General features: G+C 44.1%; 1 protein-coding gene across 1 annotated transcript in view; it reads right to left on the bottom strand.

Moving 5' to 3' along the window:
- The window catches only part of LOC115372816 (TBC1 domain family member 12-like), a 33,392-nt gene extending 29,260 nt beyond the window's left edge, over positions 1-4,132 (bottom strand). The window contains exon 1 of the mRNA XM_030070958.1: positions 3,352-4,132. Within this exon, the coding sequence (XP_029926818.1) occupies positions 3,352-4,115 (764 nt within the window). The 5' untranslated portion in view covers positions 4,116-4,132. The remainder of the gene's footprint in view (positions 1-3,351) is intronic.
- Between the last annotated feature and the right edge of the window lie 10,660 nt (positions 4,133-14,792).

The raw sequence follows: 14,792 nt of genomic DNA, 5'->3' as shown, positions 1-14,792 counted from the left end.
TTTGTAAACGTGATTTGACGCTGATTAATCTTGCCAAATCAATTAATAAACTAATAACTAATAACCGACTTCTGCCTGATCTGCATAACAAGGATGAGAAAGAAAAAAAAGTCAGTTGAGTTACAAATCACAACTTTAGTTTGGCGGTTTTCATATGGCCATGCTGACGCTTAACAGGCACTTTGTCCTACCATAGACATGTTTTTTTATTGTTTTTAATTCAAGGTGCATGAAACTCAGCTGGTCAGAATGCACCAGACAGTTGGGCGACCTGGTCGAAACAAACAAGCGTTTATTTCTGGGTCTCTGCCGCAGCACCGTGGGATTCAAGTCTCCACATTTGAAATAAAAAGTCTGTAAGAACTTGGGCTTTAATTATTTAGATGGATTTATTGCGGAAATGAAATGAAGACCAATAAGCTTGATCCCAGAGGCAGAGGCAACGTCTGCAAAAGCGCAGGTCAGGAGCATCATTGGGATTGCTACCCTGCCTCGCCTGAGCGAAGGCCTTACAACAGCCGCCATCCAGAAAACACCACTAAAGATCGCGGCGTGGACGAGGACTATGACCTAAAGGATTATGCCACCTCCGCGCCGAGCCTTCGCAAAACACTTGCTGTTACTTTTCCAGACGCACCCTCCCGACTCCCGCGGCCCTGAAAGCTCTGCTGCCCTCGGCTCGGCTCCCACGTCCAGCCACCCGGAGCTTAAGAGCTCATTCAAGCCGGATCAGGCATCACGGCAGAAACGCAAGGAATCTCATTCACTTTAAGGGGCATGGTGTGTTTTGGCTGCAGCGGCGTGTGTGCCGCAGGGGGGTCTGCAAAACAACACGGTGACGTCCGGCGAAAAAAGTAGAGATGTTGAGCTGCAACACAACTGGAGCTGCACACTTTTTGCTAAAATGTGAATCAAAAAAAAAAAAAAATCAACATCATCTTCATGCAGTTACAGAGATTTGTAGCGTTAACTTGTCCACATAGAGCTGGATCCAGGTGAGATCGTGTTTATTGTCAGATTTAAAGCGTCTTGGATGAGAAGAGAAACGTCTTCATGAAGTCCAGCTGACCTCCATTCAGCTCTCTGTGGAGATCCATGACCTGGAAGACTGAAAACCCACACAGACATCGCCGTGTTGCCTCGCCGTGCCGCGATGACGCCAAACTGCTTGCAAATCATGACTCCTCGTGCATCATCGACGAGTTTAAACCTGAAAAGTTGCTCCTTTTTGGGGTTTGAGCAGCGTCACTCTCACCCTCAACACCAGGATTTTCCTCAGCGTCTGTCTTTTTTTTTTTTTTTTTTTCCTTTCACTTGAAAACCGTCTGGCTCCTCCGAGTCGGCCGGCCGAGTTTCTGACTGCCTCCTCCCGGCTCGCTCTACACCTGCCATGTTGGTTTGCTATGGCAACAGGGACTGACAGCGGAGTGCTGAGAGTGCGGGGGAGACGCGGCTGTATGAGAGAACGTGGCGCGTTTTGCTTTACATCGTGTCTTTATAATTAATACAGCAGCTGGGACTGTTCCAAAGAAAAGACGTGAACGCAGCACGATGTGAACGCACAGGGGAACAGGAGCGAGTGAATCATCGACATTTGAAAATGAAATCACATACATGTATGGATTGAGGCTGCTATTTTTCATGGTTGATCAGGTAGTAGGGATGTCACAAGAACCAAGACTTCAGTACCAAGTCGACACCATAAGTCCAAAAATACAACAATATCCGTTTTTTTTAATGGCACTGTAGGTACCAGATGTATTTAGTTAGATGATAATAAATTTGCAGAACAAAATATGCAAAGGGTGCCACCGATTTTGGCACCCAAATTTTAATAAAGAAGTGTATGCTGAAGAAAATGGGATTTTTTTTCTTTTTTTTTTAAGCATGGTATCAAAATGGGTTTGCACAGAGCCACAATGCCTGATCCTGTGTGAAGTGACCTAACTTCAACCATGTCCTGTCATTCCCCAGAGTTAACACCGAATGCCCGACAGGAGCTTTCTCCAATCCGCTGTAACAACATGGAACAGCCTTCCCCCGGCTGCTGTCACACACATCACATCATTACTGGGATGCGATGCTATCCTCAAACTCAAGGACACGCAAACTTGCACAAACCAGCCTCATATTTCTGAGCAGCAGCAGATCGCCGCAGGTATTGTGGCATCCTGCCCATACCAGCTTCAGATTCCTCAGGAAAAATACCAAACTTTTGTTTCTCTGTTTTCTTGTTTTCCTTCTTTACATTTATTGCAGGCCTAAAGCTAGAGTGTTTCTATAAAGAAGGCCCGCGAGAAACGTTAGAGCTTTAAGTCAATTAGACTGACAGGCTTCAAAATTCAAAAATCACACAATATGGTGACATTGAATCGTAAGACATACAGAAACCCGACACATATCAACCTGGCGCCCAGGTATCATGGACTGAATCATATCGGGGGGGTCTCTGCTGCAGATTTATGCATCTGGGCTCAAGGGAACGTTTTGGGCATTTTCTTTAAAGATGCTGCTCTTGTGTTCTTTTGCATTTCTGCTTTTATTTTCATCTCTGTTCTACCATCTTTCTCACGGTCGGCTCTTTCATAATGTGATAATGGTTTGGAGGCTCGGTTTGTTAAGCCTGTCAGAGCCAATCTGCAACTTCACAATCAATCAGACAGCTTTCAGATCCTCGTATTCCTTGAGCCGCCTTTGTTCTTCTTCCACATTCGCCGCTGCTGCTGGCGCTTGGTCTTGCTTTTCCTGAGATTTTCTTACCATTTCCACTTTGGCTTTTAAATTTGGTGTAGCCAGTGGTGTGCGTTTGCTTCGGATTTTGCAAAAACAAGGTGACCACTTTCCTAAAATGCACAGTTAAAGAGACGCATTCAGGTGTGAGAAGTACCACCATGAGTCAGGCCTTGTATAGATACATTTTGCCTGAATTTGGCAACTTAATCTACTCAACCAGCCACCTTGACAGGTAACAAACCATAATTTAAAATCTCACTATTTGGTTTAAACCTGGTACTCTGGCAGCCATTACAAGAAAGTCGTTTTCTGCACTTAATGCTTCACATATTATCAGCGGGAATGGAGTGCAAAGTAAACCCATCTGTACTCTGAACTCATTTAAAAGTCACATAAATCCACATGATGTAAACTCACAGCGATGTTTCAAAGTGAAGTGAGCTACACGGAGACAGCGACTTTTAAGGGAAAGGTTTGAGTTTATGCTGTTTATGCTGGGGGGTTTACTGGGTTTACTGGTCCTCACAGCCCATTTACTACATCAAAGGCACCGTGTGTGTGTGTGTGTGTGTGTGTGTGTGTGTGTGTGTGTGTGTGTGTGTGTGCTACATCCTTCACCTGGTGAAGAAATCAGCAATGCCAAACCTCTTTGGCATCAGCTTGTGGTCTGAGTTGTCTTGCTGTCCCGTCAGGTCTGGCAGCTTGTCCGGGGCGCTCTGCCGGCGACCCACTTCCAGAGAGCTCCGGAAGTCCTCCTCGTACCCCTCGTCTGCAAAATAAAAGCCCCCCTCCCCGTCGGGGGACAACGGGGTGGCATCGCAGCTGAGTGAAAATGCGACGTTTGGGTTAGTCCTCAAAGTCTGCGGCCTGGCGGGCAAACTCAAGTCACTGAATCCCCCCTCCTCCTCCTCCTCCTCCTCTTCCTCCTCCTCCCTGGTGCTGGGCTCAGTGTCACTGGTGAGGTTGGAGAAGGTTGACGGGCAAGGCGAGGGGAGTTTGGCACTTAATCCCGGGATGGGGGAGCCCTCGGCCGGAGCAGATGGAGCGAGGGATTGCGGGAGCTCGGCCGCAGATGGTGCATCCTCCCCCGGGCACTCTGCGACCGACACGCCGCTGCTGCAGCTTCTGGCACATAAACCTGACTCGGGTCCATTTAAATCCTCCTTTGCATCCCTATCGCAATGCAGGTCCCTGTTGTCTTCAGGGAAATAATCAGAGTCGGTGTTCCCCATGTGCAAATAACCACCATTGGCTACTTTCACTTCCTTGCAATCCATGTCGCAAAAACCGAGTGTCTGACCTGCTAACCGGCCGGAAAACACCTCCATCTGGTCGCAGAGAGTGACACCCCCGTCCGGTCCCGTAATATCCCCGTTGGGCATTTTTGCATCTGAAACTGAGGAAGCCACCGTGCAAGTGCAGTTCGCCTGGTGTTTCCCGGTGCATGGCAGCTGAGCAAGCGGGAGAGGGAGAGCAGGCCGGATGTGGTCGCTGATCAATGCGCCACCCGTGGCCTCTTCTCCCTGTGCAAAGTCGTCGGAATCCGGGGTTTCCGCGCCGCTCTCCCCGGCACGGTGCCGTCGGATCTGCCGGGCTGCCTGTGCTGAAACCCGATCCCCAAGCCACAGCTGGGCAGGAAACCGCTGTGGTCCCGGCTGGCCCTCCTCCTCCTCCCCCTCCCCCTCCTCCCTCCCCTCTGCGGGCCAACCCGAGCATCGTCCGCTCCTCCTGACCGGGTGACTCAGAGAATCCGTTCAGGCCGCTGTAGTCGCCGCAACCCCCAGAAATCACACATCTGTCACTCAAGCGGCCCGGGAGGCACTTTTCGGCCGCAACCAAATCCAGCATCACCTCCTTGCCGAGCTCCGGGGCGGCCGGCGGTGGGAGCGGCTGCACCGGGCCGTCCGTGTTTACATTCCTGCCGGTACCGGTCACGTCAACATGACCCTTCCCCGCCTCGGGACCCCCGCCGCCGCCGCCGCCGCCACCTGCCAGCACGTCGCGGTCTCTGAGTGCCACGAAGGATTTACGAGCCGCTATCCGTCCTGCGTTTTCGTTCACGTCGACGGGAAACGAGCCTCCGGTCTCCTCCGACGTTTCCATGACCGCTCAGTCCGCCAAGCGAGCCTGTGCCCCGGGCGTGAAATCATGCAACGAGTCCTGCCGAGCTCCGCAGCAGCAGGTTTTGTTGTTCTTACAGGAAGGGGCTACCATTTTAGCCGGGGGAGACTTCCACGTTACCTAACGCTCGCCGAAAACATTATTCCGCTTCCGAGTGTCAATACAATTATCGAGTGATTTTCATTTGCTGCCCCTTTGCTTTTTGCGTTTTAAATCCGGTCGCCGGAAAGATTGATTAAATCCCCCAACGTTTGCTGACTGCAGTGGCACTCCGGCCACAGCTCAGCGCCATCTTGAAAATACCCCAACAATGACGTCATGTCTTCCCCCAACTTGCTCAGCGCTATTTTGATTGGCTGGGTTATGGCGACATCTGGCGGTCAGGCTGCGCAACTGCAACAACAATTTCCTGACCTCGATGACTCCCAATCATTTTTTTTTTTTTTTTTTTAAGTTGATGTTCAACCCCTTCCTCCTTTATCTTGTGTGTGTGTTAGTGAGCAAGTGTGGCTATCTTCCTCTCAGGTCTCCCCGACCTCACCCCTTCATCATCCTCGTCCTGGCTGCCATGGCTGCTCTGTGGCTCCTGTGTGTGTGTGTGTGTCCCCTATGGGGACAAAAAGCAAGTCCCCATAAGGGAGCACCATTAATTTTAGGGTGAAGACTTGATTTAAAGCTAAGATAACTTTAGGGTTAGGTTAAGGTTAGGGTTAGGGTTAGGCAGGTAGTGGTTAGGGTTAAGGTTAGGATAAATCTCCAGGAAATGAATGTAAGTCAATGTAATGTCCCCAGAAGTGATGGAAACCAACATGTGTGTGTGTGTGTGTGTGTGTGTGTGTGTGTGTGTGTGTGTGTGTGTGTGTGTGTGTGTGTGTGTGTGTGTGTGTTTCTTCCTGTTTTGTTTTTTTTGTTTTTTTTTTTTTTTTACAGCTGGGTTTTTGGGACTTTTTCTTGCTGCTATGAGGATTAAAAGCCATTTGAGACTTTAAAAAGTGATATTGGGCTCTAAATAAATCTGAACTTGAACTTATGATCAGGAATATGTAATGCCTCACACTTGGTTGAATCGGCTTTGGCTTGCATAACAGAGAGGAGTGGACTAATCTGCAGCAGAAATCATGGTTAAGTCTGGAATTATGGTTAAAAGTGGAGGCTGTGATATCCTCCTGACTATTAATTTCATCCATCAGGACTATGGAGTCAGCTTACATCACATCACATCCACTGAAGGTTGTGTCATGGCTCAAAGAGCTTCAGAAAATGCATCTTCTGCTTTTATTTAAAGCAAGACTGCTAAGTGTACATTTTGCTAACATTTTTTATTTGACTCCCAATCTCGTCAACAAAATGACGATTTCTGTTTAGTATTAAACATTTAATCAGTTCATTTTACAAAGTGGAAAAAACCAAACCCCTTGACTGCTGCCATCTGCACAAAGAGCTAAGCATGCTGGGAGTCCAGGCAGGGCAGGTGAAATGCTCCACATTAGACATTTTCTCACACTGGTACAGGCAGAAATGTCTGCTCCAAATAGCTTTTTTTTTTTTTTTTTTTTTTTTTTTTGGAAAACATCTCCATGTATTTCTCAGCCTGCTGATTGGAAAAAGTGAAATAAAATAATTAGACTGTGTAATCTTCCATCTGTACTCTCTCTATTACAGCTGATACACAGATTTTACTCCTCCAAAGAGGGAAAGTCTCCTCTCCAAAATCTGCAGAGCAAGACATCAACATTTTTCTCCTTTTCTCTTTCAGCTTCTTCTTCTTCTTCTTCTACTTCTCCTTCTTTCTTTTCTCCCTCTTTTTCCTTCTTCTCCTTCTCCTTCTCTTTCTTCTCCCTTTCCTTCTTATTTTTCTTTTATTCTTCCCTCTTTTCCTTCTTCTGCTTCTTCTTCTCCTTTTCCTTCTTTTTCTTCTTCTCCTTCTCCTCCTATCCTTTTCCTTCTTCTTTTTCCTTCCTCCTCATCTTCTCCTTCTTCTTCTTTTTCTCATTCTTTTTCTTCTTCTTTTTTCCTTGTTCTGCTGCTTCTTCTTCTTCTCCCTGTCCTTCTTTTTCCTCTTCTTCTCCTATCCCTCTCCTTCTTATTATTTTTCCTTCTTCATCTTCCTCTTGGCCATCATCTTCTTCTTCTATTCCTCCTTCTTTTTTCCTTCTTCTTCTCCTTCTCCTTCTTCTTCTAGTGTTGTCTTCACGGCTGGGTGTGGTCTCTCTTGGTTGAGTTCCCAGAGGAAGCATTTTTATTACCTTGATATTTATACTCATTTTGTTGCTCTGCATTTATAATTTATTATTTAAATGAAATTTGTTTACATGTTTGATCCAAAAATGTCATGCCAATAAATCCAACTGAACTGAACTGAATTGAGAAAGACACACACACACACACACACAGAGAGAGAGAGAGAGAGAGAAAGACAGAGTTGTTTGTGATGTTTTTGATTACATATATGGCGTCACACACACTGTAATCATGAGACTGTTTTTTGTTGTTGTTGTTGTTGTTGTTGTTGTTGTTTGCAACCTGTATCTGATGTGATGCTCTGTTCTGTAACGTATATGTGCTGTTTTTCCTGTATATCCCAACATATATATAAATATTGATATATTTGGTATATGTCCTGATTTCCATGCAACCTAACATGAAGTGTAGTTACAGCTGTCCTTCAGCCCACAGCAGTTATTTTAATATGAATTAATACAAATATTTGCATAATGATGCAAATGTTTTGACATTAATTGATGGTAAGTAGCTTGAAACTGATGCCAAAGTATGTGGAAACAGTTTTCTTCGGATCATAAAATGTTTTTCTGAATACTGATTTTTTTTTTTATTTTATTTTTTTTTCTCTTTAATGTTTACTGGCACTGGTTGGCTTTAGTGAAATAATCACAAACAGAAGCTCACAGTTCCTCTGCAGGGAAAGTGTGTCAGTGTTCGCTGCAGAGATGTCATCGTTTTTTCCATTAGCTTTTATTTTTATTTCATTTTTAATTTTTGTTCTCAGTTCAGTAAAGTTTCAGTCAGTTTCCAGAGTGAGTTTGTTTGTTTCAGATTTGTCTTTATTCCTTCAGAATGTCTAGTTTTAGTTTGTTTTTTATTAGTGTCAGTATTTTAGTTTAGTTCCTGTGAGCGAGCAGCACGTTTCACCTGCCGCTTCCTCAGGGTCGCTCAGCCGTCACATGTGAGATAAATACACATCAGTCACATGACCAGCCATCACATCTCTCTCCCTCTCTTTTTTTTAGCATATTTAAAAAAAAAAATAAATCATATTACAAAAACCCATGATATTGTTCCACAAATTAACATTTTTCAAAAAAAATGATGAAAATAAGACAGAGTGGCAAGAAATCTGTCATTTTCTGACAGTCTAACTGGAAAACTGACTGATCGTCTGCATGTAGACACTAACCAGCTGCAAGTGGATGGATAAACACGATGAGCTGAGTGTCATGAGGGATGAATTTCTACAACAGCAGGTAGTCAGGGGCCCAAGTTACCTGTAGGGGGCGGTATAGATTAATGTTTTCATCGCACAGAAAACAGCTCAGATCCTGTGTCTCATCAAGTCCATGAGGTTCAGCTGTTTTCCTTTTCCTTTCATTTCCACACACTTGTTGAGTAAAGCCAGTTAGGTTGTGTTGGTTCTTTACTTTTCACTTGTTTAAACCAAACATCCATAAACCGTCTCCAACTGGTCCAAAATGCAGCTGCCAGATTACTCACCCGGTCTAAGAAATCATGTCATATCACACCAATACTTGCCGCTCTACACTGGTTACCGGTTCACTTCAGGATCCAATACAAGGTACTACTGTTTACTTTTAAAGCTATCCACGGCTCTGCTCCCAGCTACATCTGTGACCTCATCCACCATCACACCCCCAGTCGCTCTCTGAGGTCAGCTGACCAGGGGCTCCTGGTAGTGCCCCGCACCAAATTAAAAACTAAAGGTGATCGGGCCTTTGCAGCAGTGGCACCACGCCTCTGGAACTCGCTTCCTCAGGCTCTGAGAGCTGCCCAGACGGTGGATAGCTTTAGAAAGCAGCTTAAAACACATATTTTCCGGCTAGCCTTCTTAACATAGGCCTGAGGTTACGCCTTCTCCGGGTTCTTTTATTTTTCATTTGTACAGTGTATGGTCTGTTCGTTCTTGCTGGTGAGATAATGCACTTGCACCTTATGTTGCACTGCCTCTTACACATAGCTATGGCATTATTGTTGATGATGTTTTTGTTGTTGGTGATGTCTATGTTAATAATGATGTGACGGTCACCTGACTGTTTTTTGTTTTATCTGTTTTTACTGTAAAGCACTCTGTATTCGTACTGCGAAGGGTGCTATATAAATAAAATTTTACTTACTTACACACAGAACCGACAACACTGCCATCAACATTTCTGGTCTAGAGGACGACAGATAATTCAAGCCTGTCGCCAAGAGCATACTCAGGAGGGAATTTGTTGGGTTTCACTTCTCTAATTTGTAGAGCGTGGCCTTCACCTGCTCTACTTGTAAAGCATCATGAGATAACTTCTGTTGTGATTTGACGCTATATAAATACAGATTGATTGACTGAAGCTTGGGTTACATGTCCCAGTGTTTGTTTATGATGTGTTTAACTTGTATAGATTCCGTGCAATGTTCAGATAGAAAACTTATTCTGTTTTCTGTGTGTGTTGGGGGGAGAACTCAATAATTCCTCTTTATCTATTCTGCTGTTTTTTTCAAGAGTTTGATCAATGAGAATATGGTAATTTCCCCTTTGTCTAAAACGCTGAGACATCACTTTAACTTTAATTTGATAGTCGTTTTCCTTACTACATGTTCTGTTCCATCTCACTCCCATCAGCCTGCTCGTGCTTGTTGTGCTCACACATCTGACCAAAGTGACAAAAACCAAAATTTAAGACATTTTCTCTGCACTTTTATTTTATTCTAGTTAGTTTTGTAAGCACACAATATGGTTTCAGTTGGTTTTCTTTTTTCTAAAGTGCAGTTTTTATTCATATGTCAGTTAATATATTTTCACACCTAATTTCAGTTTTTAATTTAGTTGCAGTGAACTATAATAACCTTTGTTAGTTGTAATAAAATGAGTGGGGGTCATTAAGTTCAGGAAATTGTTGTTGCAGTGACGTAGTCTGACCGCCAGGTGTCGCCATAACCCAGCCAATTAAAACAGCGCTGAGCAAGCTGTTGGGGGAGGACATGACGTCATTGTTGGGGTATTTTCAAGATGGCGATTTTCTCCTGTACTTTCTGAGAGAGAATAATTTACACAGAGTAGAGGTTATTCTTCCTGCCTGTTAATATAAACTTTATTGTCCTGCAGGAAATGTGTTTTCACAGCCGCACAAACACAGACACACACAGAAAACCACACAGATACACACACACACACACACACACACAGCCTTCAGCCATACACACACACACACACGTAGATAAGCCTTGTTCAGTGCTGCTGTGACAGACGGGACAAAAGTCGCCCTGCGGCCTGCAGGCGGTGCTGGGAAGTGAGTGTGGATGTTTAGTCCAGTCCTCACTTTCCTCAACAGGTGAATTTATGGTTTAGATTTGGGATTAGCTACAGTTTTATCCCAGTATCAGACAGCCCTGGGCCACTGAGGGCTCAGTGTTGTCTGAGGGAAGTGTCAGGACATTTTTTTTTTGCTCCTTACGGTCTTGCAAAATGGATCAGAGGCAACTTTTCACTGCAGCCAAAGCTCAAATAATAATGACATGAAGCTTACCTACCAACAGGTTAACCCAGTGGCTCCACCAGGTGAGCCACCACCTGTCAAGGGTGCCTCCAGTTATCACCGATAGTGTTAATCGCTTTTATAACACTAGAGCAACAGAAAATTCATCAGCTAAGTGCAAAAACTGAATTGCTTTGTGATCAGAAAGAGAACAGCAGAAGAAGACCCGCTGACGTTTTTGTCCGTCTGATTTCAGCCACTCAGTTTACTGTGAGTGTGTTTCTGTTAATATGAACAAACAACAGCCTATTTTACATCACCTACTGGTAAAGTAAACCTCAGACTGCACCCATTGAGAAGATGTGGTGTGTTATGTCAGGTATTGCTTCCTATGGAACTGAAAGTGAGAGACAGACTTCTTCAGATGAGCGTTTATTGAGAAGTTATTGCTCTGATAATTCTGATTTCAGTGATATTTAATGTGTTATCAACGTATGTTTGTTTATATGGATAAAACGCACTGGTCTGTGTAACTTATGGTGCAAATTCACTTTACTAGGATACATAAAATAAAGTGGAATTTAACTCTGAGTCAATGAGCTCTGATGGCTGGGTTAACTGTGCATTCGGTTTAACTCTGGCTAAGGAAATGAAAGTAGCAAACGGAGCTCCTCATAAGTACTGTAAGACACGTGTGTGTGTGTGTGTGTGTGTGTGTGTGTGTGTGTGTGTGTGTGTGTGTGTGCGTCCTTTTACATAACCAACACTGCAAGCCATGCAAAGCGAAGGATCCCTGCACATAAAAGGCGAGTGTTATTGAAACGCTCAGAGCTGATCCATGTGGAATGAAAAGGACATCAGCGCACAGTTGACCTCCCAGCCGTCAGCGCTGTGGAGGATTTGGAGGTCGCCGCCGCCGCCCAGCTGCCTCCGCAAGGTGAGGGCTGGCCCTGCTGAGCTCTCCGGGCTCCGCTCACCGCCGCCCAAACCCCCCCCCCCAACCCAACCCAACCCAACCCACTGCTCCTGTCAGGCCCCGAGGCCGCCGTGTCTCTGCACCGCTTTGTATCCTAAACAAAGCAGCAATGAGGGCCGAGGACGAGCAAACACACAGCCGGCTCCAAGACCAAACGTCCTCAGAGGGATGGGATATTTCCATCAGACAATACTCAGGCACCGGCTCTCACCTCCTCTGAGGGTTACGGCTAGGATTTTGGTTCACGGTTAAAATTAGACTCAGGATTAGGATGACGTTAGGCTGAAGGTTAAGGTTTAGAGAGTAGCGATGAAGGTCAGGGGTCAGGGAATCACTGTAGAGTATGGCAAGGCCTCATAAGGATAGCAGTAATGGATCCCTGCATGTGTGTGTGTGTGTGTGTGTGTGTGTGTGTGTGTGTGTGTCTGGATCTGCAAGGTGAGTGCTCCAGTTTCTTGGCTGCGCCCACAGCCAGGCTGCTGGCCAACAGGAAAGACACACCAAGCCTCAAAGAGACAGCAGGGACAGTAAAGGAAGTCACTTGATTTTTGCCTTCACAATAAAAGCCCCTTCTTGACGTCCTAGCAAGATTCCAGCAACAAAAGAACAACAATGTAAAAACGGATAGCTGAGAAAACAACAATAACACATAAACCGACTCAGATGGAAATGGTAACAAACACAGAGCGAGATGGGTGCAACTATCAGGCCTTAATAATTTATATAAAGTGCTGAAAAAGGTGACCTGAGACAATAAAATGAAATCTAATCACCATCCAGACTCCAGTCAAAATATGCAGCAGGCTCACTGTGACAGTGTGTGGCTTTCCACAGCTGTGTGATATAACTTTACTTTTTATTTGCACAGAAAAGATAATTAATTTATCTTATTTATGGTTTATTTGATAGGGACAGATATAATGTGCAGAGACAAAATGAACACGGCTATCCAATGCAAGTATCACAAAAAAAATTAGAGAACGTCATAGTTGTACACAAAATAAATAAATGAATAAAAACTAGACGAGCACAGTTTGTTGCATAATTACAAAAATATTGATATGACTGTTAAGTTTGGTTATTAATATTTATTTACTGTGTTTAAAATCTGTTTTTACTATTACAAATGTTTGCACTTGTACTTTTTGTGGAGTCACTCAAACTTTGCCTGCGTATTTTTCCATAGAAATAAATAAAACATAAATCCAACAAAACCTAACTATGAGGTTGTCACTGATCTAGGCTGTTTTATTCACTCGTGCATTCGTTAATTTTCTAGTTATTTCATTTATTCGTTCTTGGAGCGGCATCTGTAGGGTGAACATGTTTTATTTTGATAGTAAGACAGTACCTCATTTTTTTTTTCTTTTAAATTTATGTATTTGTTCCTATAAGTGGTTCGTTAGGATTAAAAACAATTACTCTGAAAGAAATGAACTGGAAGTGTGGTTCTCGCTCGGGGCAGCGGACCAGGGGTTTGTGTCCAGCTTGACGGGCCGGTCCGGGAAAAGGGGGCCGGACTCTTGGCCAGTTTTCCTCCTTCATAACCTCCGGAGTTGACAGCGCCGCTCCAGCCGGGAAACTGACAACCGCGGAGGAGACGAGAAGACATAAAAGGACGAGCTGCGTGCTTTTACTTCAACTTCACAAAACTGCTTTTCACCGCCAAGTTCCCCGCTGCTGCTGCTCTTTTGGAGTCGCGTTGAAAAAAAAAAAAAGGTAAACCGCGGAGGACAAGTGGTCAACATCGCCTGTGAAGACTGAGTTTCATTTTCTGACCCACACCCGGCCTCTGCAAGAGAAACCCGGCGCTGTACCATCAGCAGGCAGCAAGAAGTAGCTGATAACTGAACCACATAATCAGCAGAACTGGTCCCGGTCTGCGACACTTTGAAGGGAAGTGTTTGTTGATGGTGAGTTGGTCAGCACTTCATCCAGACAGGTTCCGTTTTCTTCACAATTTAGCGCGCCGAACTCCATTGAAAAATCTCGAAATTTAAAGTTTCATTGGTTATCAGCGAATTTACACACACGATAAAACAGGACTTGGCAGCTTTTCTTGATCACAAGATGCCACTCTTCAATTCGGCATAGGTGAACTCCCACAAAGCACCACTCTCCTCCACGATTTGTGGCTTTTATTGCTGGTTTGACCTGTCACTCCCGCAGTCTTCTCTCAGCGAAGTCCACCGCGCAGGGCGGCAGCGAGGAACGTGAACCAGTTAAATTGTGAATGTTTTATTCAAGTAACGCGCGGTTTAGTGGATTATCTATATGCCGAATTTACCAGAATACATAAATGAATCGCAAACAGTCGCTACACGTGTTCTGCATGACATATTTCCTTGCTGATGTTGAAGAAACCATCGAAATGCAAGATTTTCGAATGAGATCTGATGTGACATTCTTAAAGCTCGAAAACTGCGAGCATCCGCGTCACTATACTGCACTCAGGAGTTCAGGCTTCGCAGCTTTGATCAATTGTTTTAGTGCCTTGGTGTTATATTTATATATGTTTTTTTCTTTTTGTTTGTTTGTTTGTTTTTACACTGTGGTATATAATATTAGAAGTTTTGAGGGCTCGGATACCTACTAACCTGTTCTGCAGGAAAATACATTGCACACACCTAGAGATAATCTGAGCATGTTTTAAAGATATGTTATACCAAAATAAGAGAAATTATTTTGATTTTGCTATTCAGTCTGGTGTGACGATGGATATGGTCCTATATATTTAGTGTTCAAAGCACAGATTAACCCAATGTCACAAATAGTTTTGTCAAAACATATACAGTGGAATATATCTCTAAACAACGAAGTATATGTCAAATGTGTGGATGTTTTGCAGTCAAGGAACAAATTGGAGTAGTTTAAAAAAGCTTTGAAAAACATGAAGGCAGGTTAATGTCAGTGAAGGTCAGTAGTCTGACACGCTGACAGAAACACTGTGTTGCAGCCGGTTAGAGTGAAAAACAAAAAGTAATGAGATTACATGGGAAGTCAACAAAAAACGATTACTTGATGATTTAAATACATCTCATCAAATGGGAAAGTGAATTTTTGGTGTGAGATTATCCAGGGGGAAAAAACATCAGTCTGCATCGGCTGTGTGTAACAAAGGCTTTAAATTGTACAAACCGGGGGCCATATCTGTATGGTTTCTGAACTTAAAGTAGGCTACTCCAAAAATAATGTGAGGTAATCAGGTCATATCTTAAAAGGAAGTCTTTTAATTTCAGAAATAATCAGACGGG

Source organism: Myripristis murdjan, chromosome 15, assembly GCF_902150065.1.
Source record: "Myripristis murdjan chromosome 15, fMyrMur1.1, whole genome shotgun sequence".
Taxonomy (NCBI): Eukaryota; Metazoa; Chordata; class Actinopteri; order Holocentriformes; family Holocentridae; genus Myripristis; species Myripristis murdjan.
The sequence above is the reverse complement of the archived record's forward strand: the minus strand, read 5'-3'. Positions and strand labels throughout refer to the sequence as shown.